Genomic DNA, 26,669 nt, shown 5'->3' with positions numbered 1-26,669 from the left:
CATTAGTCAGTCACTAATCAAATTGGTTATCTGATCGACTGTCATGGGATCGCAGTGCCCGTGTTCAAGTAACCCTTATTTTACTTAGCAATACCTCAAAGTGCAAGAGTAGTAAAGGTGGCATAGCCGGTGGTGACGCAATGGATAAAGCATCAACCTGGGATGCTGAGGTCTCAGGTTTGAAGCCCCAGGGTCACTGGCCCGAACACAGGTTCACCCAGCTTGAGCAGAGGCTCACCAGCTTGACTGCAAGGTCACCAGCTTGAGCATGGGATCATCAACATGATCCATGGTCACTGGCTTAGCTGAAGCCCCCAGGTCAAGGCACATATAACAATCAATGAACAACTAAAGTGATAGAACTACAAGCTGATGCTTTTCATCTCTCTCCCTTCCTCTCTCTCTCTCTCTCAAAAAAAAAGTGATGCTGGCAATTTGGATATGCCCAAGAGAAGCCATGTTTCCTTTAAGAGGTGAAAATTTTAACTTAATAAGAAAGAAAACTGTACGGTGAGGTTGATCAGATCTATAGTAAGACCAAACCATCTAACAGTAAAATTGCACAGAAGGAAAAAGAAATCCATGCTACTTTTGCTGTCACACCTCAATGTACAGAAGGCACAGTACATGTAAGTTAGCTAAGATGGAGAAGACATTACATTTGTGGGTGGAAGACATGATCAGAAAATGTGCTGCATCTGATGACAGACAACATGTACCAGAGAGCACTGAGCCTTTAGAAAGACTTCAGCAAGAAATCCCCTGAAGGCCCTGGCCGGTTAGCTCGGTGGTAGAGCATTGGCCTGGCGTGTGGAAGTCCCGGATTCGATTCCTGGCCAGGGCACACAGGAGAGGCGCCCATCTGCTTCTCCACCCCTCCCCCTCTCCTTCCTCTCTGTCTCTCTCTTCCCCTCCCGCAGCCGAGGCTCCATTGGAGCAAAGATGGCCTGGGTGCTGGGGATGGCTCCTTGGCCTCTGCCCCAGGCGCTAGAGTGGCTCTGGTAGCGACAGACTGACGCCCCGGATGGGCAGAGCATCGCCCCCTGGTGGGCGTGCCAGGTGGATCCTGGTCGGGCGCATGCGGGAGTCTGTCTGACTGCCTCCCCATTTCCAGCTTCAGAAAAATACAAAAAAAAAAAAAAAAATGAAATCTCCTGAAATGAGCGACACCAAGCTACTTACTGCAAGGTTAATAAATGGTTACACATTCAGGATAGTAGGTTTGGACTGAGTAATATAAAAATTACTGGCAAGAGAAAAAGAGATTACTTAGGAAACTTTTATTACAGTATATTGCTATAATGTTCTATTTTATTATTAATTATTATTAATCTTTTATTGTGCTTCATTTATAAATTTAACTCTATCCCAGGTAAACGTATATAGAAAAAAATAGTATATACAGGGTTTGGTACTCTCCACAGTTTCAGGCATCCACTGGGAATCTTAAAATGTACTCTCCACACATAAGGGGAACCACTGTACTTCAAAATGCCATGAACTCCTCTTGGCTCAGATGTCTGGAGCAGTGCAGATGGCACGCTGACTTCCTTTCTCTAACCTGTCAACATTACCAACTGACTTACAGTCTCCCTCAGCATCGTGGCCAATGAGAGGTTAGATTTATCAAGTTACCAGAACTTTGTCCTGGTTTCCCTGGATTTACAATGGAAGTAATTTTTCTTTTTCCTTTCCTTTTCTCCCCCCCCCTTTTTTTTTTACAGTGACAGAGAGAGGGATAGATAGGGACAGACAGACAGGAATGAAGAGAGATGAGAAGCATCAATCATTAGTTTTTCGTTGCAACCCCTTAATTGTTCATTGATTGTTTTCTCCTATGTGCCTTGACCGTGGGCCTTCAGCAGACCGAGTAACCCCTTGCTCGAGCTGGCAACCTTGGGTCCAAGCTGATGAGCTTTTGCTCAAACCAGATGAGCCTGCACTCAACCTGGCGACCTCAGGGTCTCGAACCTGGGTCTTCTGCATCCCAGTCCAACACTCCATTCACTGTGCCACCGCCTGGTTAGGCTCTTCCTTTCTTTACCTTTCCTTTCTTCTTCCTGTCTTTCCTTCTTTCTTCCCTCCTTTCCTTTCTTTTTTCCGTCCTTCATTCCTTCTTTCCCTCCTTTCCCCCCCCTCCCTCCCTCCCTATTTTCCCTCCCCCCTTCCTCCCTCTCTCTTTTCCTTCATTTTAGGTGAGAGGGGAAATGTGAGGCAGATTCCCACATGCAACACAACCAGGATCTACCCAGAAACCCCATCTTTGGCCGATGCTCAAGTACTGAGCTATTTTTAGTGCCTGAGGCTGATGCACTCCAAAGGAGCTATCCTCAGTGCCCAGGACCATGCTCAAACCAATCAATCCACTGGCTGCAGGAGGGGAAGAGGGAAAGAAGAAGAGGGAGAGGAAGAGGCAGAGGAAGGGGAAGAAGAAGAGGAAATGGAAGAGGAAGACAGAGAGGGAGAAGGGGAAGAGGGAGAAGAAGAGAAGCAGATGGTCACTTCTCCTGTGTGTCCTGACTGAAAATCAAACCCAGGACGTCCATATGCTGGGCCAATGTGCTATCCACTGAGCCACTGGCCAGGGCCAGCAGTAATTTTTCTAAACCAGGCACGGTGATGGCTGAGGTCCCAGCTGGACGATTTGTGAAACACAGAAACTGATAAAAAGGCTATTCTTTCCAATGCCCCATGATTTAAGACCTAACTTGTACAGGTTGCTCCAACAGTTCCAAGGCATGTCCACTGGACAATGTGCTAGGCATGTCACTGGCTCACCATGCAGGTTGCTCAATGACCCCCCTTTGCCAGGTGGGGAGGAGCTTGCATCAAGGAGGCCCCCTGTGAAGGGTGTTACAGCTGGGACTTGAGCAGACTGTTATTCCATGCAGCCCACCACCTAGTTAAGACTATACAACTTTTTAATATTCCATAGCATTGGCCCTGGCCGGTTGGCTCAGCGGTAGAGTGTCGGCCTGGCGTGCGGGGGACCTGGGTTCGATTCCCAGCCAGGGCACATAGGAGAAGCACCCATTTGCTTCTCCACCCACCCCCCTCCTTCCTCTCTGTCTCTCTCTTCCCCTCCCGCAGCCAAGGCTCCATTGGAGCAAAGATGGCCCGGGCGCTGGGGATGGCTCCTTGGCCTCTGCCCCAGGTGTTAGAGTGGCTCTGGTCGCGGCAGAGTGACACCCCAGAGTAGCAGAGCATTGCCCCCTGGTGGGCAGAGCGTGGCCCCTGGTGGGCGTGCCGGGTGGATCCCGGTCGGGCGCATGCGGGAGTCTGTCTGACTGTCTCCCCTCGTTTCCAGCTTCAGAAAAATACAAAAAATATATATATATATTCCATAGCATTCACAACTTAAATCATTTACTAATTCTGACAAATCCCCCATGAATCCAAACAGACAAGCTTTTCACTGCAAGACAAATGCCACAGGCCTGGAGGAAGTGGACTCGGATTACCCATTCAGCTAGTTCATGTGGCAGGCTGGAGAAAAGTAGGCACCAAGAATTAGGCACTATTTTGATTACAGTGGCATCAGTTTTGACACAGTTTCACTAGTTTATCATCCTGGTTTACTCTATGAAGCATCTGCTGTGATCTAGTACTGGGCCTGCATGCTCAGTGCAGCTTTTGGCCACACCAGCCTGTTTCTCAGGACCCTCCTGACTGTGCATCTAGCTGAGGCTGGGCAGGCTGCAACTGTGGGAAACATGTCCATTTTCTCTTCCCAGAACAAGGCTGACTGCTTTCTGTGGTGGGCGGAGGTATGGAATAAGGTGGACACAGGACACTTCCCTGCCTCAGTTATCCCAGCAATTCTATAGGAGGCCTGCTCTGCCAAGTCAGAGGGCCCACTTCATCCAGGGGAAGTGAGAATTAAAACCACGTGGGATGGCCTGATTGGGTCGGTGGCGCAGTGGATAGAGCATCAAACTGGAATGCAGAAGAGCCAGGTTCGAAACCCCAAGGTCGCTGGCTTGACTGCAGGTTCATCTGGCTTGAGCATGGGCTCACCAGCTTGAGCCCAAGACCGCTGGCTTGAGCAAGGGGTTACTCAGTCTGCTGCAGCCCCCGGTCAAGGCACATATGAAAAAGCAATCAATGGATAACTAAGGAGACAAAGGAGAGATGCAATGAAGAACTGATGCTTCTCATCTCTCTCCCTTCCTGTCTATCCCTTTGTCCCTCTGTCTCTATCACAAAAAAAGAAGAAGAAGAAGAAAAAAAACATGTGGGATGGCACACATCCGCCAGAAAAGATAAAAGTAAAAAGTATGACACCATCAAGTACTGGCACGGATGTGGCAGCCACAGCTCTTGGCGGTTTTGGTATATACTTTGGGGAGAAGCCTACATTTATTAAGTTACACTCTTCCGAGCCCAGCAGGTTCACTCCTAAAAATCTACCCAAGAGTTAGCAAAATGTACAGCCTCAGAATGACTTGAACAAGAATGCTCACAGGGCTTTATTCTTAATAGTAAAAACATAAAAGCAGACCAGGTATCCACCAATAAAAAATGGACAGCAGCCCTGGCCGGTTGGCTCAGCGGTAGAGCGTCGGCCTGGCGTGCGGGGAACCCGGGTTCGATTCCCGGCCAGGGCACATAGGAGAGGCACCCATTTGCTTCTCCACCCCCGCCCCCCCCTCTTTCCTCTCTGTCTCTCTCTTCCCCTCCCGCAGCCAAGGCTCCATTGGAGCAAAGATGGCCCAGGCGCTGGGGATGGCTCCTTGGCCTCTGCCCCAGGCGCTAGAGTGGCTCTGGTCCTGGCAGAGCAACGCCCTGGAGGGGCAGAGCATCGCCCCCTGGTGGGCAGAGCTCCGCCCCTGGTGGGCGTGCCGGGTGGATCCCGGTTGGGCGCATTCGGGAGTCTGTCTGACTGTCTTTCCCCGTTTCCAGCTTCAGAAAAATACACAAAAAAAAAAGGACAGTCTGATCAGGTGGTGGCACAATGGATAGAGTCGGACTGGGACGTGGAGGACCCAGGTTCAAAACCCCGAGGTTGCCGGCTTGAGTATGGTACGGGCTCATTGGTCTTGAGCGTGGACTCACCAGCTTGAGCATGAGATCATAGACATGACCCCAGGTTCACTGGCTTGAGCCCAAAGGTTGCTGGCTTGAAGCCCTAGATCGCTGGCTTGAGCAAGGGGTCATTCACTCTGCTGTAGCCCTCCAGTCAAGGCAAATACGAGAAAGCAATCATTGAACAACTAAGGTGCCACAAGGAGGAATTGATTGATGCTTCTCATCTCTCTCTCTTTCTGTCTGTCCCTAGCTGTCCCGCTGTCAAAAAAAAAAAAAAAAAAAAAAAAAAAAGATACAAACTGTGGTGTGTTATATAACAAATACTGCTCAGCATGCAGTTAACTGAAATGCACAACATAGCCAAATCTCAGAATATGCCAAGGGGAAGGAGGTTTCCTCTAAAGAACAGATATGACTGTATCTATCTGAAGTTCCAGAACAAACAAATTGAATGGACAGTAGGAAAAAATCAGAACAGTCCTTGCCTCTGCGGGGTGGGGAAGGGAGAGTGGTGGCTAGAAAGGGCACAGCAGAACCTGGCACACGGTGCATGCATTTGTCATAACCAGCAAGTACACACTCAAAATGTGTGCACTTCACTGTATTTTCCCATTAAAAATTACACATTGAATTCGATTCAATAATACACATTTAGTACTAGTAGTACTCTAGGGGTAAATGCACAGATGTCTCTGTACTTTTCTTTGAAATATATAAAAACCAATAGGTGGATAGCAGTATGTGAACAAATACGTGATAAAAATAAGTATCAATGGCAGAAGCTAGGTGGAGAGATATATTAGTCATTAACTATCTAGTCAGTGAATGTTGGAAAGTTTTTCAAAATAAACTGAATTAAGAAAAAGCCTACAATGAGGTACCAACTCATCCCTCTCAGACACATGCCTGTTTACAGTGGTGAAGTGCTGATGAGCAATGGAGAGGACTGCTGGTGGCTTGTGACGGGTGAGTAGCACACTGTGTGCAGGACACACGCCATAGCCAGCAGGAGACCCGCCAGTGCACGTGCACCAAGAGATGTGACAAGAACGCCCCCATCAGCATGACAGCACTGCTTGCAGATGAAAATGAAAGGCCCATTGGCAGCAGAAAGGAGAAATGAGTCGTAGTACAACACACCAGGCAGTGTTAGATCCCCACACACAGTATTCTTCACACTGCAGTGTTTTGGGGCATACAGATTAGAATGTATTATGGTTAGATCAGATTAATACCATCTCTGCCCATTTTTAATTGAACGCAAAGAATTGTTTATATGAAACTAATACGCACTAAGTTCTCATTATTGGTGAAATTGAAAAGGCCACAGACAGAAGTTAATGTATTTTCCCAAAACCACATCTTACCTGTTTTGAGTAACCCCCATAGATGATGATGCTGCCCTGGGGAATGACAGACATCTGGCAGCCCGATCTGGGTGTGGGCCCAGCCCCTGATGGGGACAGCCTGCTCCATGTGAATGTATCCAGGTTAAAGGCATACACATCATTGTAATAGATGTAATCTCTGGTTATAATAAAGTCACACAAACAAAAAAACAGTGACGTTAAAAATCAAGCCTAATTTAAATTAAAGGTAACTTTTCTACCATTTGTATTGAAACAAGTTTAACTAAAATTTAAATTCATGACAAAGTTGGAAGCATTTATGAGTATGCATTTGAAAACAGAAATAACGCTAGACCATAAAAGCTTAGTAATTTGCCTGGATCTGAAAGCCTTTCAATCTGAAAGTTATATTGTATTTCTTTACAGAGTCTATAAAATCAGTCTTGCAAATAATTACATTAGATTACTATGTTTGTAGTTTTAAGCTTAACAATAAATTATAGACCTAAATGAATACTCAGGACAGAGATATTTACTGCTTGGGAGGGCTGTGAAGATAGCCTGGAGTGGGCGGAGAGATGGGGCGGGGAAAGCCTGAAACTGAAAGGTGCCAGAGGAAACCCTTTGATTCCACAAGCACAGGCAGTGACCATGAAGATACAGTGAGGTACTCCAGGAGGCACTGTGGTCTCGCCCTGCTTAATGCTCCTGGGACTGAAGTGACAAAAGACTCAATATGCAGAAGGGGCATTGAAAGGGGAGCCCCAGGTGTGGGGAAAGTGGCAGCTCTGCCCAAGTCACAGAGAGAATGCTGTATCCTGATGTGGGAATTTTGTAGATGGTCACAGGCCTTGGGTCAAACTTACACCAAAAGAATAACAGACGCTCTCCAACTCTCTGAAATGGATGGCCTAGAAGAATCAGTATTAAAAATAAAAAACAACCACACACGGAGGAAGTGAAAAATTCCACCTTAGTCTGACCAAATTTCTGTCCTTTTACACTGCATTCTAATAATCCAAGACTGAGGTTCCACAGCAGGATCACTGCACAAGGCTGGCCTGCTGGCCTATACCCTCAAACGCTGTACAAAGCATGGCATTTGGAACAGACATCGTCTGCTGGATGACAAAGGAACACGGACTTTCTGACTGGCGCCATAACCAAACGCACCTTCCTGCGAGTGTACACGTAAACTGAGGAGCAGGAGGCTTGCAGTTTTAAAAGACTTCACCACATCCTACTGTTTCCTCAGTTTCCAGCATAAAAAATCCTATTCTGCACATACAATAACTACCAACTCTTACTTATTAAAAGCCAAACTCATTTGTTTAATATAGATGGTGACGACTACACAGTATCTGTTCTAGTCTCTTCATTTCTTCCTGTATGTCTGAAATACTTCATAAACAATAATTTTAAACAAGGTCAACAGGTAAAAATAACTTTCAAAAAAAAAGTTCCAAGAATATAAACGACAATTTCTTCGGTATCAATTTTAAAAAAAATAGCCCAGGCTCTCTTGTCCAAAATGTCAACAACTAACCAAATACCTCTTCAGCAGGAGGGCAGCACTGGGTGAGCCAGGGTGAGGACAGAACATGGATGAGCTTGACCAGGTAGTGGCGTAGTGGATAGAGCGTCGGACTGGGACCCAGAGGACCCAGGTTTGAGACCCCAAGGTCGCCAGCTTGAGCGTGGGCTCATCAGCTTGGACCCAAGGTCACCGGCTCGAGCAAGGGGTTACTCGGTATGCTGAAGGCCCACGGTCAAGGCACATATGAAAAAGCAGTCAATGAACAATTAAGGTGTTGCAACAAAAAACTGATGATTGATGTTTCTCATCTCCGTTCCTGTCTGTCCCTATCTGGCCCTCTCTCTGACTCTCTCTTGTCTCTGTAAAAAAAAAATGAACATGGATGAACTGAAAATCAACAATCTTTTGTTGAGGACAAGTTCTACTACTTGGTTTCCTCAACTTGGAGATAAGCTGTGCAACCAATAGTTTTAAGAGAATGCGTATAGCCTGACCAGGCGGCGGTACAGTGCATAGAGCATTGGACTGGGACGCAGAGAAACCAGGTTCGAAACCCCAAGGTCATAGGCCTGAGTGCAGGCTCACCAGCTTGAGCCCAGGGTCGCTGGCTTGAGCAAGGGGTCACTAGCTCTGCTGTAGCCCCACGTCAAGGCACATGAGAAAGCAATCAATGAACAACTAAGATTTGATGCTTTTCATCTCTCTCCCTTCCGTCTGTCTGTCCCTATCTGTCCCTCTGTCTCTGTCACCAAAAATAAAAAAAATAAAATAAAAATGTGAGATTGTGTAAAAACCACTTGGTAAACTGTATGACATAAAACTAAAGCTTTATTACACCAAGTTACACCTTTTAAGGATACAAAATAACTCCCTGTTTAATTTGAATTATACTTAAAAAATCCCCTCCAAGAGTACAGTATTTAAGAATTTATAACCCTGTTTCTCAATTAATAAAAATATTCTTTATTCATGAAGAAGATGGAAATGTTTTGTTTTGTTTTGTATTTTTCTGAAGTTAGAAGCAGGGAGGTGGAGACAGACTCCCACATGTGCCCGACTGGGATCCACCCAGCATGCCAACCAGGGGCAATGCTCTGCCCATCTGGGGTGTTGCTCCATTGCAACCGGAGCCACTCTAGTGCCTGAGGCAGAGGCCATGGAGCCATCCTCAGGCCTGGGCCAGCTTTGCTCCAATGGAGCTTTGGCTGTGGGAGGGAAAGAGAGAGATAAACAAGAGGGGGAGGGGTGGAGAAGCAGATGGGCACTTCTCTTGTGTGCCCTGGCCGGGAATCAAACCAAGACTGGAAACGGGGAGAGACAGTCCCACCAGGGGGCAATGCTCTGCCCCTCCAGGGCGTCGCTCTGCCGCGACCAGAGCCACTCTAGCGCCTGGGGCAGAGGCCAAGGAGCCATCCCCAGCGCCCGGGCCATCTTTGCTAGCAACCAGTTTTAACAAGCCCCCAGGTGATTCTAAAGCAGGCTCAAGTTTGAGAATCCCGTGTTAGATAAGACTGACCACAACATCTGCACGGCTTGGTGCAAAATAAAAATGTGTGGCCTAATGCAATAATTACTAAGAATTTAAAGACAGTAAACAGCAGAGCATTAAAGCAAACTCAGGCCCTGAGGAGTGTGGGGCCCTGGTTGGCTATTTGAGTTTCATATCCATGAAGCTAGGCCTAGTTTCAGGAGATGGGCAGCATTTTCCATGTGTATTCAGAATGGTTTGTCCCATAAAAAAGTCCACTCCTTACTACTCCAGGAAAGAAAAATCTTCCTGCTATTGGCACTAACCTTGTACTCTCATGGAAACCACCAAAAAGGATTAACTGTCTCTTCAAGGCTACCATCCGATGTCCACTTCGACCTGAAGGACCCCCTGGTGATCTAAAAAAAAAAAAGACCACTTTTTAGACCAATTTCTATTTTGTAAGCACTTACTGAGTATCACTTATTTGACCAGAAAGTTTTGCAGACCACAACAAGCTCCTTAAAAATGCTGGAAACATGGACCTCAACACTGAAAGGTTTTCCTTAATAGTGAGGTGCCTTATCTGCTTACAAGTAAATCTTTATTTTTTCCCTAATTCAGTCAGAGGCAGGGCAGCAGAGACAGACTCCTGCATACGCCCTGACTGGGATCCACCTGGCAAGCTCACTAGGGAGTGATACTCTGCCCATCTGGGGCCATTGTTCCGTTGATCCAATCGAGCTTTTCTTAGCACCTGAGGCAGAGGCCAAGGAGCCATCCTCAGCGCCTGAAGCCAACTTGCTCCAGTTGAGCCATGGTTGCAGGAGGGGGAGAAGGAGAGAAAGGAGGAGAGAAAGGAAGAGAGAAAAAGAGAGGAGGAGAGAGGGGAATGGGTGGAGAAGCAGACGGTTGCTTCTCCACTGTGCTCTGACTAGGAATGGAACCCAGGACATCCACATGCTGGGCCAATGCTCTACCACTGAGCCAACGGGCCAGGGCCTACAAGTAAATCTATAATGAAAATAAGAAACAAACTTAGCCACCTCCATGGACATATTTATTTTAAAGAATGACACCTCCTCAAGAAGAACGTCGGGCAAGTCCTTCAGGAGGTGTTCGAGAAGAAGGCACTACTACCATAGCAGCAACAGCCCCATGCATGTTATTGCCCCTGAAGACCTTTTTGTGGGATCAGATGCGGAGGTGGAAGATACTAAGATACTGATATTGATCATCCTGACACTGTGACTTAGTTTTAACAACAAAGTATAATACAAAATAATAAAACGTATAATAAAAATTTTTAAAATTTAAATAGATAAAAGCTTAAAGAATAAGAATATGAAGAAAATCTACTTGTACAGCTATATAGTGTTTTTGTGTTTTAAGTCACATTACTACAAAAGGGTCGATGTGCGGGGAAAAAAATTTAAGTTTCTAAAGTAAAAAAGGTTATAAAAACCAAGGTTGATTTAATTTGGAAAATTTTTTTAATATATATTTAGTGTAGCCAAAGTGTATAGTGCTTATAAAGTCTAAAGTAGTAGGCCTTCTCAATCACTCACCACTCTCTGACTCACTCAGAGCAACTTTTGGTCCTGCAAGCTCCATTCGTGGGAAGTGCTTATACAGAGGTACCATTATCACTTATTCTGTATTTTTACTGTACCTTTTCAATGTTTAGGTATGTTTAGATGCACAAATTCTGAACATTCTATTACAATTGTCTATGGTATTTATTAGAGTAACGTGAGGTACATACAGGTTTGCACCCTAGGAATAACAGGCTGTACCCCTGGTCAGCAAACTGCGGCTTGCAAGCCACATGCTGCTCTTTGGCCCCTTGAGTGTGGCTCTTCCACAAAATACCACATGTGGGCGCTACCTTGATAAGGAATATACCTACCTATATAGTTTAAGTTTAGAAAATTTGGCTCTCAATAGAAATATCAATCATTGTACTGTTGATATTTGGCTCCGTTGACTAATGAGTTTGCCAACCACTGGGCTATACCACAGAGGTTGGGGTAGTAGGTTACATACCATCTAAGCTTATTTAAGTTTACTCGATGATGTTTGCACGATAACAAAATTACCTAACAATACATTTCTCAGAATACAGCCCCATCATTAAGCAATGCATGACTGCAGACATGCTTTACAAGAAATGTTAAAATAAAGTTCTTCAAATAAAAGAAAAATAATATAGGTCAGAAACTTGGATCTACATAAAGAAAGAAGGAGCACTGAAAAAGGTAAAAAATTAAAAAAAAAAAAAAGAAGATTGTGCCTGACCAGGTGGTGGTGCAGTGGATAGAGCATTGGCCTGGGATGCTCAGGACCCAGGTTCAAAACCCTAAGATCGCCAGCTTAAGCACGGGCTCACCAGCTTGAGCGCAGGCTCACCAGCTTAAGTGTGGAATCATAGACAAGATCCCAAGGTTGCTGGCTGGAGCCCAAGGTCACTGGCTTGAGCCCAAGGTTACTGGCTTGAGCAAGGGATCACTGGCTCAGCTGAAGCCCCTGGTCAAGGCATGTATGAAAAGCAATCAATGAACAACTAATGTGATGCAACTACCAGTTGATGCTTCTCATTTCTCTCCCTTAAAAGACAATTTGCCAAAAATCCACTCAAGAATAAATAGACAACCTTAATAGGTCTATATCTATTAAAGAAATTGAATGAATAATTAACTTTCAAAAACAGAAAGTACCAGATGAGTTTAATGGTGAATTCTATCAAATATTTAAGGAAGAAATTATAACAGATCTCTATAATCTGTTCAAGAGGATAGTTTCTGCCATCTAGCATTAATTAATATCAAAACCAGACAAAGACATCAAAGAAGACTACAGACCAATATCTCTTATAAACACAGATGCAAAAATCCTCAAAAGAATACTCACGAATAGACTTCAAAAAGTATTTAAGTATGACTAAATAGGATTTAAACTGAGTATGCCAGTCTGGTTCAACATGTGAAAATCAATTAATGTAATCAATCACATCAACAGACTAAAGAAGAAAAATCACATGACCTAATCCAGTGGTCGGCAAACTGCGGCTTGCGAGCCACATGCGACTTAATAGCATGAGACGTTTTTAGCAAAGGCCAGCTCAGGAGTACCCTAATTAAGTTAATAACAATGTACCTACCTATATAGTTTAAGTTTAAAATATTTGGCTCTCAAAAGAAATTTCAATCGTTGTACTGTTGATATTTGGCTCTGTTGACTAATGAGTTTGCTGACCACTGACCTAATCAATTGATGCAGAAAAAGTCATTTGACAAAATACCTACTCGTGATTAAAAAAAGAAAAAAAAAAGGCTCAGTAAGCTAGGAAGAGCACACTCTGTACTTGACAAAGACCTACAAAAAAATCCATAGCTAATACCACACTTCATAATTAAAAACTCAAAGCTTGCCTGACCAGACGGTGGTGCAGTGGATAGAGCGTCGGACTGGGATGCTGAGGACCCAGGTTCAAGACCCCAAGGTCTCCAGCTTGGACTCAAGGTCACTGGCTCAAGCAAGGGGTTACTCGGTCTGCTGAAGGCCCACAGTCAAGGCACATATGAGAAAGCAATCAATGAACTAAGATGTCGCAACAAAAAACTAATGATTAATGCTTCTCCGCTCTCTCCGTTCCTGTCTGTCTGTCCCTATCTATCCCTCTCTCTCTGACTCTCTCTCTGTCTCTGTTAAAAAAACAAACAAACAAAAAAAAACCCTCAAAGCTTTCCCACTAAGATTAGGCACAAGGAAAGGATGACTCCTTTACCACTTTTTTTCAATATCATATTAGAAGTCCTTGCTAATGCAATAAGGCAAGAAAGGGATATAAAATGTATATATATTGAGAAGAAAGATATAAAACTGCCTTTGTTTGCAAATTACATGATCATGTATATAGAAAACCCAAAAGAACTGACAAGAAAACTGGAACTAATAAGATTATAGCAAAATCGTAAGCAACAAGGTTAATATACAAAAATTGACTGTTTTCCTATACACCAACAATGAACAAGTGGAATTTGGAATTAAAGCAATACCATTTACATGAACACACTAAAAATAAAATAGGTATAAACCTAACAAAACATGTATAAAATCTATATGGGAAAAACTACAAAATTCTGATGAATAAACAATAAAGAACTAGATAAGTGGATGAACATTTTCTGTTCATGAACAGGAAGATGATGTCAATTCTTCCCAATTTGATTTCTAAATTCAATGTATCTCAATCAAAATCCTAGCAAATTATTTTATGAATACCAACATACTGATTCTAAAGTATTTTTATGGAGAGGCAAAAATATCAGCCAACACAGGATGAAAGAAGAACACAGATGAAGGACTAATACTGAGTTAGTCCTTACTTACTATAAAGCTACAGTAATCAAGACAGTGTGGTGTTGGTGAAAAGAATAAACAAGTAGATCAATGGGACAGAACAAAAACCACAGAAATAGACCACCATAAATACAGTCAACTGATCTCTGACAAAGGGGCAAAGATAGTCTCTTCAACAAACAGTGCTGGACCGACTGGACATTCACATGCAAAGGAATGAACCAAGACACAGATCTTACACATCCTTCACAAAAATTTACCCAAAATGGATCACAGATCTTAATGTAAAATAATTAAGTCTGACCTGTGGTGGTGCAGTGGATAAAGCGTCGACCTGGAACATTGAGGTCGCTGGTTGAAGACCCCAGGCTTAGATGGTCAAGGCACATATGGGAGTTGATGCTTCCTACTCCTCCCCCCTTCTCTCTCTCCCTTGTTCACTCTCTCTCCCCCTCTAAAAATGAATAAATTTAAAAAAATAATTGATATGCTGAACTTCATTAAAGTTTAAATTTTTTTTAAAACCACTTTATTTATTTTTTTATTTTTTTACAGGGACAGAGAGAGAGAGTCAGAGAGAGGGATAGATAGGGATAGACAGTCAGGAACAGAGAGAATTGAGAAGTATTAATCATCAGTTTTTTGTTGTGACACCTTAGTTGTTCATTGATTGCTTTCTCATATGTGCCTTGACCACGGGCCTTCAGCAGACCAAGTGACCCCTTGCTCGAGCCAGCAACCTTGGGTCCAAGCTGGTGAGCTTTTTGCTCAAGCCAGACAAGCCCGCGCTCAAGCTGGCAACCTCGGGGTTTCGAACTTGGGTCCTCTGCATCCCAGTCCGATGCTCTATCCACTGTGCTACCGCCTGGTCAGGCAAAATTTAAATCTTATACTCTGCAAAAGACAGTATCAAGCAAATTAGAAGAGAAGCCACAGACCGGGAGAAAATAATTGCAGAAGGCACGTCTGATAAAAGATTGTTATCCAAAACATACAAACAATGCTTAAAACTCAGAAATAAGACAACGACCAACCTGGTGAAAAAGCTTCTTTCTACATAGGAATCAAACCCCCCTAGGTACCTGTGCTCACCACATTTGCACTGGTTGCTCTCTGGGCCTGGCCCTCCCACCTACAGAATCCCACTGTCAAGTCCAGTGTCCTCCAAAGACCTCAACAACTCCAGGCTGCAAAGAACGGTTACAGCCTGAACCATAGTTATATAATACATCTTTCTATACAGTTTCCCTCAAAACCAGATGCCCTAAAGAATACACCAACATGTAGCATCTCAGAGTAAAAAGGAAGCCTGAGTTGCCCAACCTAAACATCTCCCCTTCAGCAAATTTCAGAAAAAGTTAGTTCATCACAGATCACTATGAGGCCCTACAGGGTCTTCCTTTATTCCAATCCAGCCCAAATTCCATTTCTTCTCACCTTTCTTCAAATGCTTCATCACACTGGCCTCTCCCCCCTAATTCCCTCACTTTATTATCATCCCTTTCAATATGTCACTCAAAATGACCATTATGCTTGTCCAGAAGTCACCAATACCTGTGTCCTGGATGTGATGGCCTGTTTATCAACCTTTAAGCATTGCCTTCTGGTAGTCCCATCATATGTTGATGCATACCAGGATTACAGGTCCTAAATTCCTCTCTTCTATGAGCAAGAGCAGTTTTGTTTTGTTTTTTAAGCAAGAAACAGAGACAGAGAGAGGGACAGATAGGCAGGAAGGGAAAGGGATGAGAAGCATTAATTCTTTGTTGTGGCTCCTTAGTTGCTTAGTTGTTCAGATTGCTTTCTCTTATGTGCCTTTATGGGGGGGGGGATACAGCAGAGCAAGTGACCCCTTGCTAGAGCCAGCAACCATGGAGTCATATTTATGACCCCATGGCTCAAGCTGGATGAGCCTGTGCTCCAGCCGATGACCTCGAGGTTTTGAACCTGGGTCCTCTGTGTCCCAATCCAAAGCTCTATCCACTGTGCCACTGCCTGGTCAGGCAAGAGCAGCTTAAAAAAAAAAAAATCATATATCTTAAGCCAGTATTTATATGCAATCTACAAGGAAAATTTATGCCACTTCAATAGTTTCTAAGTTTTTAGCATCTCTTTTATTGATAGCATATTTACATTTAGTTTTTAACCATTATCAAAGTATTTTTAATTTTTAAAAATTTTCAATTACAGTTGACACTCAATATTATAGTTTCTGGTGTAGACATTCAGATAATTTATGACGTGATCCCCCAGTAAGTCTAGTACTCTACTGACACCACAAACAATTATCACAATGCTACTGACTATATTCCCCCTGCTGTACTTCAGTTCAGTTCCTCAGGTCTATTTTATAATGCTAAATGTGTACCTCCTATTTCCCTTTCAGCTTTTTCCTCCAACCTCCAAACTTCCCTCCCACCTTGCACCAATCAGTTTGTTCTCTGTATCTATCTATAAGTCCATTTCTGTTTTGTTCATTCATTTTGTTTCCTAGATTCCATGTATAAGTGAAATCATATGATATTTGTCTTTCTCTGACATTTCATTTAGCATAATACCCTCTAGGTCCATAAACGTTGTTGCAAATGGTTAAGATTTCTTTTTTTTTTTTTTTTTTTTTTTTTTTTTAATTTTTCTGAAGCTGGAAACAGGGAGAGACAGTCAGACAGACTCCCGCATGCGCCCGACCGGGATCCACCCGGCATGCCCACCAGGGGCGATGCTCTGCCCACCAGGGGGTGATGCTCTGCCCATCCTGGGCGTCGCCATATTGCGACCAGAGCCACTCTAGCGCCTGAGGCAGAGGCCACAGAGCCATCCCCAGCGCCCGGGCCATCTTTGCTCCAATGGAGCCTCGGCTGCGGGAGGGGAAGAGAGAGACAGAGAGGAAAGCACGGCGGAGGGGTGGAGAAGCAAATGGGCGCTTCTCCTATGTGCCCTGGCCAGGAATCGAACCCGGGTCCTCCGCACACTAGGCCGACGCTCTACCGCTGAGCCAACCGGCCAGGGCCAAGATTTCATTCTTTTTATGAACGAGTAATACTACATTGTATATATGTATCACTTCTTTATCCAATTGCCTACAATGAACACTTAGGTTCCTTCCATATCTTGGCTACTGACAGGTGTGAGGTAATAGTCATTGTGGTTTTATTTCAGAGAAATGTCATTTGCATTTCTCTGATGATTAGTGATGCTGAGCACCTTTCCATGTCTATTGGTCATCTGTATGTACATCCTCTTTGGAAAAATATTCAGGTCCTCTGTCCATTTTATAATGTCTTTTTGATGTTAAGTTGTATGAGTTCCTTATAGATTTTGGATATTAACCCCTAACTGGATGTATCATTGGCAAATATCTTCTCCCAGTCAGTAAATTGTCTTTTCATTTTGATGGTTTCTTTTTACTATGCAAAAACTTTTTAGTTTGATGGAGTTCCATTTGTTTACTTGTTCTTTTTGTTTATCTTGCCTAAGGAGACATATCCAAAAAAATTTACTAAAAGCAATGCCAGAATGTTCACTGCCTATGTTTCCTTCCAGTAGTGTTATGGTTTCAGATCCTATAGTAAGTCTTTAATCCATTTTGAGTTTATTCTTATATATGGTATAAGAAAATGGGCTAGTTTTTTTATTTTCTTTTGCATGTTATCTGTCCAGTTTTCCCAACACCGTTTATTGAAGAGACAGTCTTTTCCCCATTTTATATTCTTGCATTTGTCATAGATTAACTGACTATACAGAAATCGGTTTATTTGGGGGCTCTCTCTTCTGTTCTACTGATCTCTATATCTGTTTTTATGCCAGTACCATGCTGTTTCGATTACTATAGCTTTGTAATATAGCTTGATATCAGTATCTTCTTCATCATTCTCAAGATTGCTTTGGGTATTCAGGGTCTTTTGTAGTTCCATATAAACTTTAGGATTATTTATTGTAGTTCTGTGAAAAAATGCCAGTGGTAGGAATTGCACTGAATCTATAGATTGCTTGGGTAGTATGTACAATTTAATGTTAATTCTTCCTATCCATGAGCATGGTATATCCTTCTGTTTTATTTTCTTCAATTTCTTAGTTTTCTGAGTATAGGTCTTTACCTCCCTGATTAAATCTATGTCTAGGGTGTTTTTGTTTTGTTTTATGCAGTTATAAATGGGATTTTATTTTTATTCAGTGAGACTAGGGGAGGCAGAGAGACAGACTCCTGCATGCACCCCGACCAGGATCCACCCAACAAGCCCACCAGGGGGGTGATGCTCTGCCCATCTGGGGCGTTGCTTCGTTGCTTAGCAACGGAGCTCTTCTTAGCACCTGAGGCAGAGGCCACGGAGCCATCCTTAGTGCCCTGGGTCAACTCGCTCCAATTGAGCCATGGCTACAGGAAAGGGAGAGAAAGAGAAAGAAGAGGGGGATGTGTGGAGAAGCAGATGGGCACTTCTCCTGTGTGCCCTGACTGGGAATCAAACCTGGGACATCCACAGGCTAGGCCAATGCTCTACCACTGAGCCAACCAGTAAGGGTCTAAATGGGATTTTCTTAATTTCTCTTTGTGACAGTTCATTATTGGTGTATAAAAATGTAACCAATTTTTGAATATTTTGTGCCCTGCTACCTTATTGAATTCATTTTTTAGTTTTAATAGTTCTTGGTGAAATCTTTAGGGTTCTCTTATCTATACAGCATCATGTCATCTGCAAATAATGAGTTTTACGTCTTCCTTTCCAATTTGGATGTCTTTTCTTTCTTTTTCTTGTCTGACTGCTGTGGCTAAGACTTCCCACATACTATGTTGAATAAAAGTGGTAAAAGTGAACATACTTGTCTTGTTCCTGATCTTAAAGAAAATGCTTTCAGTTATTGCCCACTGAGTATGATGGTAGTTGTAAGTTTGTCATATAGGGCTTTTATTATGTTTCCCTCTAGTCCCACTTTGCTGAGTTATCAAAATGAATGGATTTTATCAAATCTACTTCAATACCTCTTGCTAGATTTGGTTCATAAAGAGAATTTTGGATGCTGAATTTGTCTCTCCAAAAAATTTAGTAAGCATATTTTCTTATCCAAATTCATAATAAAACTACCAAGTGGACAAGGCTCAAAAGGAGAATCTAGGTATGTCGTGACACCACCGTCTGCAATACACACCCTCTCTGGGCACTGGCACTGACTGGCACTCTGCATGGTGGGAAGAGGGCTCTCCCTGGATCTGGCCCCACTCCACAGGCTGAAACAGATGGCACACATCTCCAACCCTGTGTGCTGTGTGCCAAGGAAATGGGCCACATAGTACATCTGCACTATAGAGAAGCTGATAAGAAAAATACCACATGTGCTGAGCAAAAAGCAACCTCCCCCCTTTTGATAAATTCTTTGATGTAATACTTAAATGTATAATCTGGGGAACAACTAGTATGGTCCAACTCTACTTCAAAAAAATTATGCAGGAGATGGAATGCTACCAGTGTTAGTAGTGGTGAACCTAAAGGCCCAGAGACCTATGGAAACAGCATCACTAAGCTATCATCTTTAAATGACTGCCAGCAGCTGAGGTGCACCAGGTATGGGCCTCTTATCACCTTCCTGCCCATAAATTCAGTGGGTGCTGGTCCTCTGGTGATCCAGGCACGAAGGACTTAATTTACTTCTTTTAGCAGTAGTCAAGACCCACTGTGCTTTGTAACCAAAATGGGAAAAATTTTCTATAAAAAAACTTCATATACCCCTGTAGAAAAACAAAGTCACCCAAATAAACCTGTTTATATTTAAATCTCTAACAGGTACTCTTCAACTGCCATCACTCCTAAATATGGAGTCTTTAAAAATTCCCATGTTGTACTCAGCCAGATCTACATACAGCACAAAAACACATGTGCTATATTGTGGGAGTGCTTTCAGTGTGTCTGAGTTATGTGCAGAACAGCACTCCAACAAGGCAAGCTGCCACTCAGCATCACCCAGGCCCCTTCTAACAGGCCACTGTGGTGACATTCAAAGAAAATACACAAACATCAAATAACCCCATAGGCTTAGAGTATAAACAGTGTTAAACACTCTGCAAGTAAATGCTTCCCTAAGGTATTTCAAAGTTTATATCTTACACAATTACATGCTACTGTACTATGCCTTACCAGAAAGCCCTGACACATTTACTGGGCAAAGGAACTTTCTCTCATAAAACCCGAGAGTCAACATTACACAGGCCTTCCTGACAGGAAACTGAGTCTAGTGGCTCATCCTAAGACCAGAAAAGGCCCCCTTCTCCAAAAATGGTTACAGCATGGCCCAAGCAGGAACCGTGTGCAAAAGCACTGCCCTTTCCATTTCAAAGTGTCACTTTGGCATTCGGCCCCACCTTTCCAAGGGTCAAATCAAGCAAAGAATGAATTTGAGGCTTAGTAAGTATAAGGTATTTTATCACCTTTTACAGAATAATAGTCTCTAGAATCCAGGCAATCTATCAGTGTTCTTTTATTTTTATTTTAACTATTATTATTAATAAGAAAACCACTATTTGTGGAGTCTTTATTCTATGCTATGTGCATTTATTTCTCACAGTAACTGCATGGTGGCCCTGGATGAATAGCGTGGTCTGTTAGAACATCACCCTTAAGCACAGAGGTTGCCAGTTCCATCTCCAGTCAAGGCACATACAGGAATAGCTCCATGTTCCTGCCCCTCTCTCTCTCTGAAATCAATAAAATTAAAAAATAATAATAACTGCATGGCGCAGACATTACATTTAATCCCATTTTACGAGTGAGAAAATCAAGACTTACAAGTCAAGAAACACACTAAGCTAGTCAGTGGTACAGCCAGAATTTAAGACAAGGCAATCTAGTCCTAGAACCTGCACTTTCAACAACCAATTAAGACACTAGCCTCTCCATGCAGTGGTGTGGTGGACAGAGCATTAGCCTGGGACGCAGAGGACCCAGGTTCAAAACCCCCAGGTCACGAGCTTGAGCACAGGCTCAACAGTTTGAGCATGGGATCACAGGCATGACCCCACGGTTGCTGGCTTGAAGCCCAAGGTCACTGACTTGGCTGGAGCTTCTGGTCAAGGCACATAAGAGAAAGCAATCAGTGAACAACTAAGGTGCTGCAACAAAGAATTGATGCTTCTCTCTCCCTTCCTGACTGTCCTTCGCTCTTACACGAGTGCTTAAAAAAAGGGGAGGGGACACTAAACTATACCAAATGAAGTCAGAGGTCTCAAACTAAAGAAACCAGGCGGTGGTGCAGTAAATAGAGCACTGGACTGGGACACGGAGGACCCAGGTTTGAAACCCCGAAGTAGCCGGCTAGAGCGTGGGCTCATCTGGTTTGAGCAAGGCTCACCAACTTGAGCCCAAGGTCCCTGCCTTGAGCAAGGGCTCATTTGGTCTGCTGTAGCCCCCGGTCAAGGCACATATGAGAAATCAATCAATGAACAACTAAGGTGCCACACGAAGAACTGATGCTTCTCATCTCTCTACCTTCCTGTCTCTCTGTCTGTCCCTATCTGTCCCTCTCTCTGTCTCTGTCACCAAAAAAGAAAGAAAAGAAAGAAATCTATGGGCCAAAAAACAACCACTTACCTTACTGACAGTCTTCAATTTCACACATCCTTTGCCATACTCCTTGATTTTCCTACAAATCAGGCACACTCTAGGTGTTTGTCCTCCCTCCCTTCTCATGCACAAACTCATCAAAAAGATTGACCATTGGCAGTGAAAGAGCAGGGAGTCCACACAAGCTTCCACTCTCACTTCTAGGGGTTCACAAGGAGTTGCTGCATGGCTGTTAATGAAACTTGCCCAACTAGGAGGTCCGAAACCTCAGTCCAAGCCCAACTAGCTCACTAGAGAAGCCACAGAGCAGAGCACATGTGTTTCCATTTCCACATGTATGTTTCACAACCCATGATCCACATACTTTATAATTAAAGGGCATGGCCTGATTTCAGCTAACTCATTACTGACCTTCGCAACAGGATCATAGAAAGAACTCTGAATCATTTTGTTTATAATTATTCTAAGATGTCAACTTTTCTCAGACACAGTTTTAAGATACATACACTAAGTAGGTTTAGCTGAAGACTCCACAAACGTTGGATCCCTTCCCAAATCAACAGGAAACAGTGAGTGCACACACGCGCGCGCACACACTTATACAGTATTTTTCATTCAATCAATTTTTACTGATCATATACTAAGTACTTCAATGCATATAAAACTGTATTAGTTGTACACAAACATTCATTGCAGCATTATTCTCAAGTGTGGACAGTAGAGAAAACTCACATGTCCATCAATGAATGAATGAATAAAATGTGGCATATCAAAACAATAAAATATTTATATATAGCCATAAAAGAAATTGACACAACAGAATGGATAAACCTTAAAAAAATTATGCTAGGTATAAGCCAGTCACAAAAGAACACATACTGTAGGATGCTACACAGTTTCATGAAAGATCTAGAAAAATCAAATCCAGAGAAACAGTAAGCAGGTTAAATGTGACCAGAGACTAGGGGAAAGAACGAATGTGGGGTGAACAACAGTGGAAATGGTGTCTTTTTGGGGTGATGGAAACATTCTATATTTACTTTGCTGTGGTAGTTGTACAACTCTGAATATGCTTAAAAACCATTAAATTATATATTTTGAAATGGTGGTGTTTTTTTTTTAAGGTATTGTGTGGAAGTTGGTTTTCCAAGAATTGGTAAAAAGCCTGCACAAGGTGGAGTCAGTGTTGACAGGTCAGCTACGTCAGACCTGGCCCATTTAATGACTAAGGGAAACAGGCTGGGGATGGCACACATGTGTGCCCAACTTATATAACTGATAACGTTACCCCCACTTTTTGTACTCACGGCTTGGTGCCACTTTTGTGTGATTTTACTATAAAATGCCTGTGCACTGCATCAGGCTGCTGCTGTTGCTGCTGCCGTACTTACTGCACTCGGCTGCCACTGCTAATGAACTATATCCTATCTGCCCAAAGCTCTTTGTGCCCCCAGCTCCCAGTGCCTCACAGCCTTACATCTCTTGCCTCTGAACTTGGACCAAACAGGTATATAAAAAACATCTGAAAATAGCTGAGTCCTATAACTAGCCTGACCTCCTTGTTGTGGTTTAGAGTCACAAATGACTAGCTAGAATGGCACCAGCTTTAGAAATAAATGGAGAAAGGGTGTCAAAATCTTTCTCCCCTTGCCCAACTGCATCTCCTCCGGGGCGTAGGGGAGGAAAGTGGGGTTTGCCTTTAGAAATGCTGGCTTTGGAGTGTGGCCGGTTGACCTAACCAAACTTGAACTGGTAGAGCAGACCCACTAAGATTAAAGAAAGTGCCCAGGCATGCTATCTGTGACATGTGCAGTTCCTCTGTTGGGAAAACAGCTATGTTAGGCTTGCTCACTTGTACTCCGCATGATTAGTGCATGAGCACGTGGCAGAGCTACAGGTGCATAGCCTATGTAAGGCTACAGGTGCTTTTCCTCAGGTGGATTGTGGATTGCCTACCCGCCACTATAAGGGGCTGTTTTTTGCTGTTTGTTTGCCTGCAGCTATGAGAAGTGGTTTTCCTGCCTGTTTGCTCATCTGCTGTTTCAAGACTCTATTAAACAGGAATGGCCCAACCCTTTCTGGCTCCACAGTTTCTCTACCATCTGTTCAAATCCAATGTAAACCTGCCTAGCCTCGGCCACCAGCATTACACTCTTCCAGCTTTGCTCAGCATCAGGGAAGTCCCACCAGTGGAAGGACAAGAAGCACCAGTGGAAGACTAGGGGTACATAGAGGAGAAGGAAGGAACCAGAACAGAGCCCCTTTCCCTTGGCACCTTCTCAGGAGCATCAACATCTCCTTCAGTTCCAGACCCCACACCACCCACATAGCCTAGCAGTGGGATGTGCCTTCTAGCTGTTCCCACTGGTTTGGCTTTATCCACCACAGGTGTGACCAATCACCTTCATGTCTTCTTAATCAGACCCTCATGGATACACCAATCTTTGTCAAAAGAAAACTCTTTGCAAACACCAGATGCTAGCTGTTATGGGCTGAATGTTTATCTCCTCTCCCACCCCCCATCCACCAAACTCATATGTTGAAACCCTAACCCCAGTGTGATGTTATTATATGGAGGTGGGGCTTTGGGAGTGACCAGGTTTAGACGAGGTCATGAGGGTGAAGACCTGTGATGGCATCAGGGCCTTTATAACAAGAGGAAGAGAGCTCTCCATGAGCAAAAAAATAAAGGCCATGTGAGGACACAGCAAGACAGCCATCTACAAACCAGGAAGTAGGCTCTCACCAGACACTAAAACTGCTGGAGCTTTAATCATGGACTTCTGACCTCCAGAGCTGGAAAAATCAATGTCTGTAAGTCCCCCCAATCTGTAGTGCTCTGTTACAGCAGCCTGAGTAGGCTAAGACACTAGGTCCTTCTAGTGTTTCACTATTTCAAGGGTTTTTTTTAAGATTGTTTTTGTTGATAATCACAGATATACCTTCAATTATCAGCCACTCGTTTGCTTAAATGGGAGGGTCAGGGTAATTCTATCTTTCTCCTCGCTGCAAGACCTCCACTGTGAAACATGGCAACAGCTTCTCTACTGTGACACAGTGGGCATGGCATTTGGTATTCAACTTCCCTCAAACTCATGTAGGTGTACACATCTTTAAAACAGATACCCACCCACTTTGCTTCCCTAACCCTTGGAGCAGATATAGTCAGAAAAGAAAGGCTATTTTATGAAAATAAAATGTTAGTATATAGAATCTATGTTGCCAAATGTAAAGCTAGTGGCCGAGGCCAGGCAAGGTCACACTGGATTCGGGCAGATGGTAGAGAAATTGAGGAGCCAGAAAGCATAGCTCCATTCTCGTTTAACAGAGTCTTGCAAAAGTGGACGAGCTATCCGGCATGGGAAAACCGCTTTTCATGGCAGCAGGCGAACAAACAGCAAAATGGCCCCTCACAGTGGTGGGTAGGCAATCGGCCATCCACCCTGAGGGCAAGCACCGGTAGCCTTACATAAGCAACACACACATGGCTCCGCCACGTGCTCATGCACCAATCAGGCAAAGTAGAATCGAGCAAGCCTAACACAGCTGTTTTCCCTCAAAGCAATCCCCCCTTTCTTACTTAGGACAGTTTTGCAGGTACCTCCTACTGAAGATACTCAGGAAATCCCAAAATATCTGCCAAAAGCTGGCTGTGCATATCCAACATAAAATGAGGACGTCGATGCTGCCTTTTCATTTAAACTTTGGTCTTCTTGATGTAACTTTATGATTTTTCCTCTAATTTTCAAACTGTTAGAATGTCAAGTAAATATTTGTTGCTAGAATAAAAAATGTGCATACATGAAGACAACAAAAGATTACCCAGTGTCCATTTGTTGTCAAATATGCTACAGAAACACCCCCAGAACTGCAAAAACCAGAAAGGTGAACATGCCAAGCGCTGGCCTGGCTGGACAGCAGTTCTCCGCCCAGCTCGTGGTTCTGTAACTCAGCGCTACCAGTGTGGGAAACGGTTTGTCAGGGCAGGCTACAGCTGAACGTGTGCAACCCTATGCCCCAACACCTCATTCCACTCTTTACACATAAACTTAATGGAAACACATACATATGTTCATCATAAGATGTGTAAAAGAATGCTGACAGCAGCACCATTTTTATAAGCAGAAACTGGTAACTTTCCAATGCCCACCGTTAGTCAAACACAGTGACCTGTTCCTATACTGGAATATTATACAGTACCAAAATACAAACTATTACCCCATGCAACACAGATAAATCTCACAAAAATATCAATCTGTGAAAAAGACCAGATGCCATAGTCCATTTATATGATGTTCAAACCAAGAAGTGGGCACTGGGGCTTATTGGACGCTAACAGCACTGTTTCCTGGACCTGAGCAGACAGGTGCATTTACTTTATAAAATGCATCAAGCTGCATTTGGTCTCTTTTGGGCCATCAGCACAATTTGGAGAGGCCATCCTCTGAGTAGACAGTGGCTTCCCCCGGCAGGAAAAGGCACAAGGAGGAGGTGATCAGAGCCTGTGCTCTTGCTTCCGCACTCAGCGTCCTGTGCAGCACCATGCTCAACGCAGGAAGCTGCAGGAACTGCACCTGACTTCGGGCATCGGAACAGTTCTTACCTAATTACTCCATGCAGGCCCTGCTTTTTCCTGCTGATGCTTTTCAGACAGCCCATAGAGATAGGCTGAACGCATTTGTTGTATCAGAAGCCTAGCTACCTTGAATCAGAACATCAGCATTGAAAAAAACACATATGTAAATCAAAAGTCACCAGTTAGCAAGAGAGAATCCACCCCACCTGCCAATGAGAAAAACCTGTTTAAAAGTCGGGAAAGGGACTAAATACAGATGCTGATTTAATCTGGCCTCTGTTGGCCTTTACCAACATAAAACCTTTCTTGCTCTCAGGCTCCTCAACAGTAAAACTACCCCCACGGGAGTGAAAAATAGTCACAAAAAATGAATGCAGAGTGCCTGGCCAGATCCTTTTGACAAAATAAATTCAGTTGATAGTGAAATCCTCCTGTGCACTTCAGTGATATGAGCCCACATCATGTGGACTTGCCCACGCTGAACAGTCTTCCCCAGAAATGGAAAAACCAGTCTTCATTTTGGCTAAATCAACTAACTTTTCTTTTACATCAATTAAAAAAGAAATTACAGAGCATAAACCTAGTAATCTTCTTTCAGTAGCAGCCATTACATCAGTGTACTAATAACCAAGTCCAATTACAAGCAGCAGCTCTAAGTCAAAAGCCCACATGGACTCAGCAGACAGGCTTTAATAGTTGACCTGCACTTATCCACAGTTATACTGGTTCTTGTCAATGAAGCCTGCACAGCCCTGCTCAACAACAGTGAGGTGATGCCTCCATTTTGAAATAATTAGTA

General features: G+C 43.5%; 1 protein-coding gene across 2 annotated transcripts in view; it reads right to left on the bottom strand.

Moving 5' to 3' along the window:
- Positions 1-26,669, bottom strand: part of KLHDC4 (kelch domain containing 4) — a 65,598-nt gene that overhangs the window by 9,630 nt on the left and 29,299 nt on the right. For both annotated transcript variants that reach the window (XM_066243519.1, XM_066243520.1), the window contains exons 6-7: positions 9,709-9,801; positions 6,396-6,555 (exon numbers count right to left, since the gene is read on the bottom strand). In XM_066243519.1, coding sequence (XP_066099616.1) covers positions 6,396-6,555; positions 9,709-9,801 — 253 coding nt within the window. The remainder of the gene's footprint in view (positions 1-6,395; positions 6,556-9,708; positions 9,802-26,669) is intronic.

This window comes from Saccopteryx bilineata, chromosome 9, assembly GCF_036850765.1.
Source record: "Saccopteryx bilineata isolate mSacBil1 chromosome 9, mSacBil1_pri_phased_curated, whole genome shotgun sequence".
NCBI classification, from domain to species: Eukaryota; Metazoa; Chordata; class Mammalia; order Chiroptera; family Emballonuridae; genus Saccopteryx; species Saccopteryx bilineata.
Note: the sequence above shows the minus strand (reverse complement) of the source record. Positions and strands in the feature narration are given on the sequence as shown.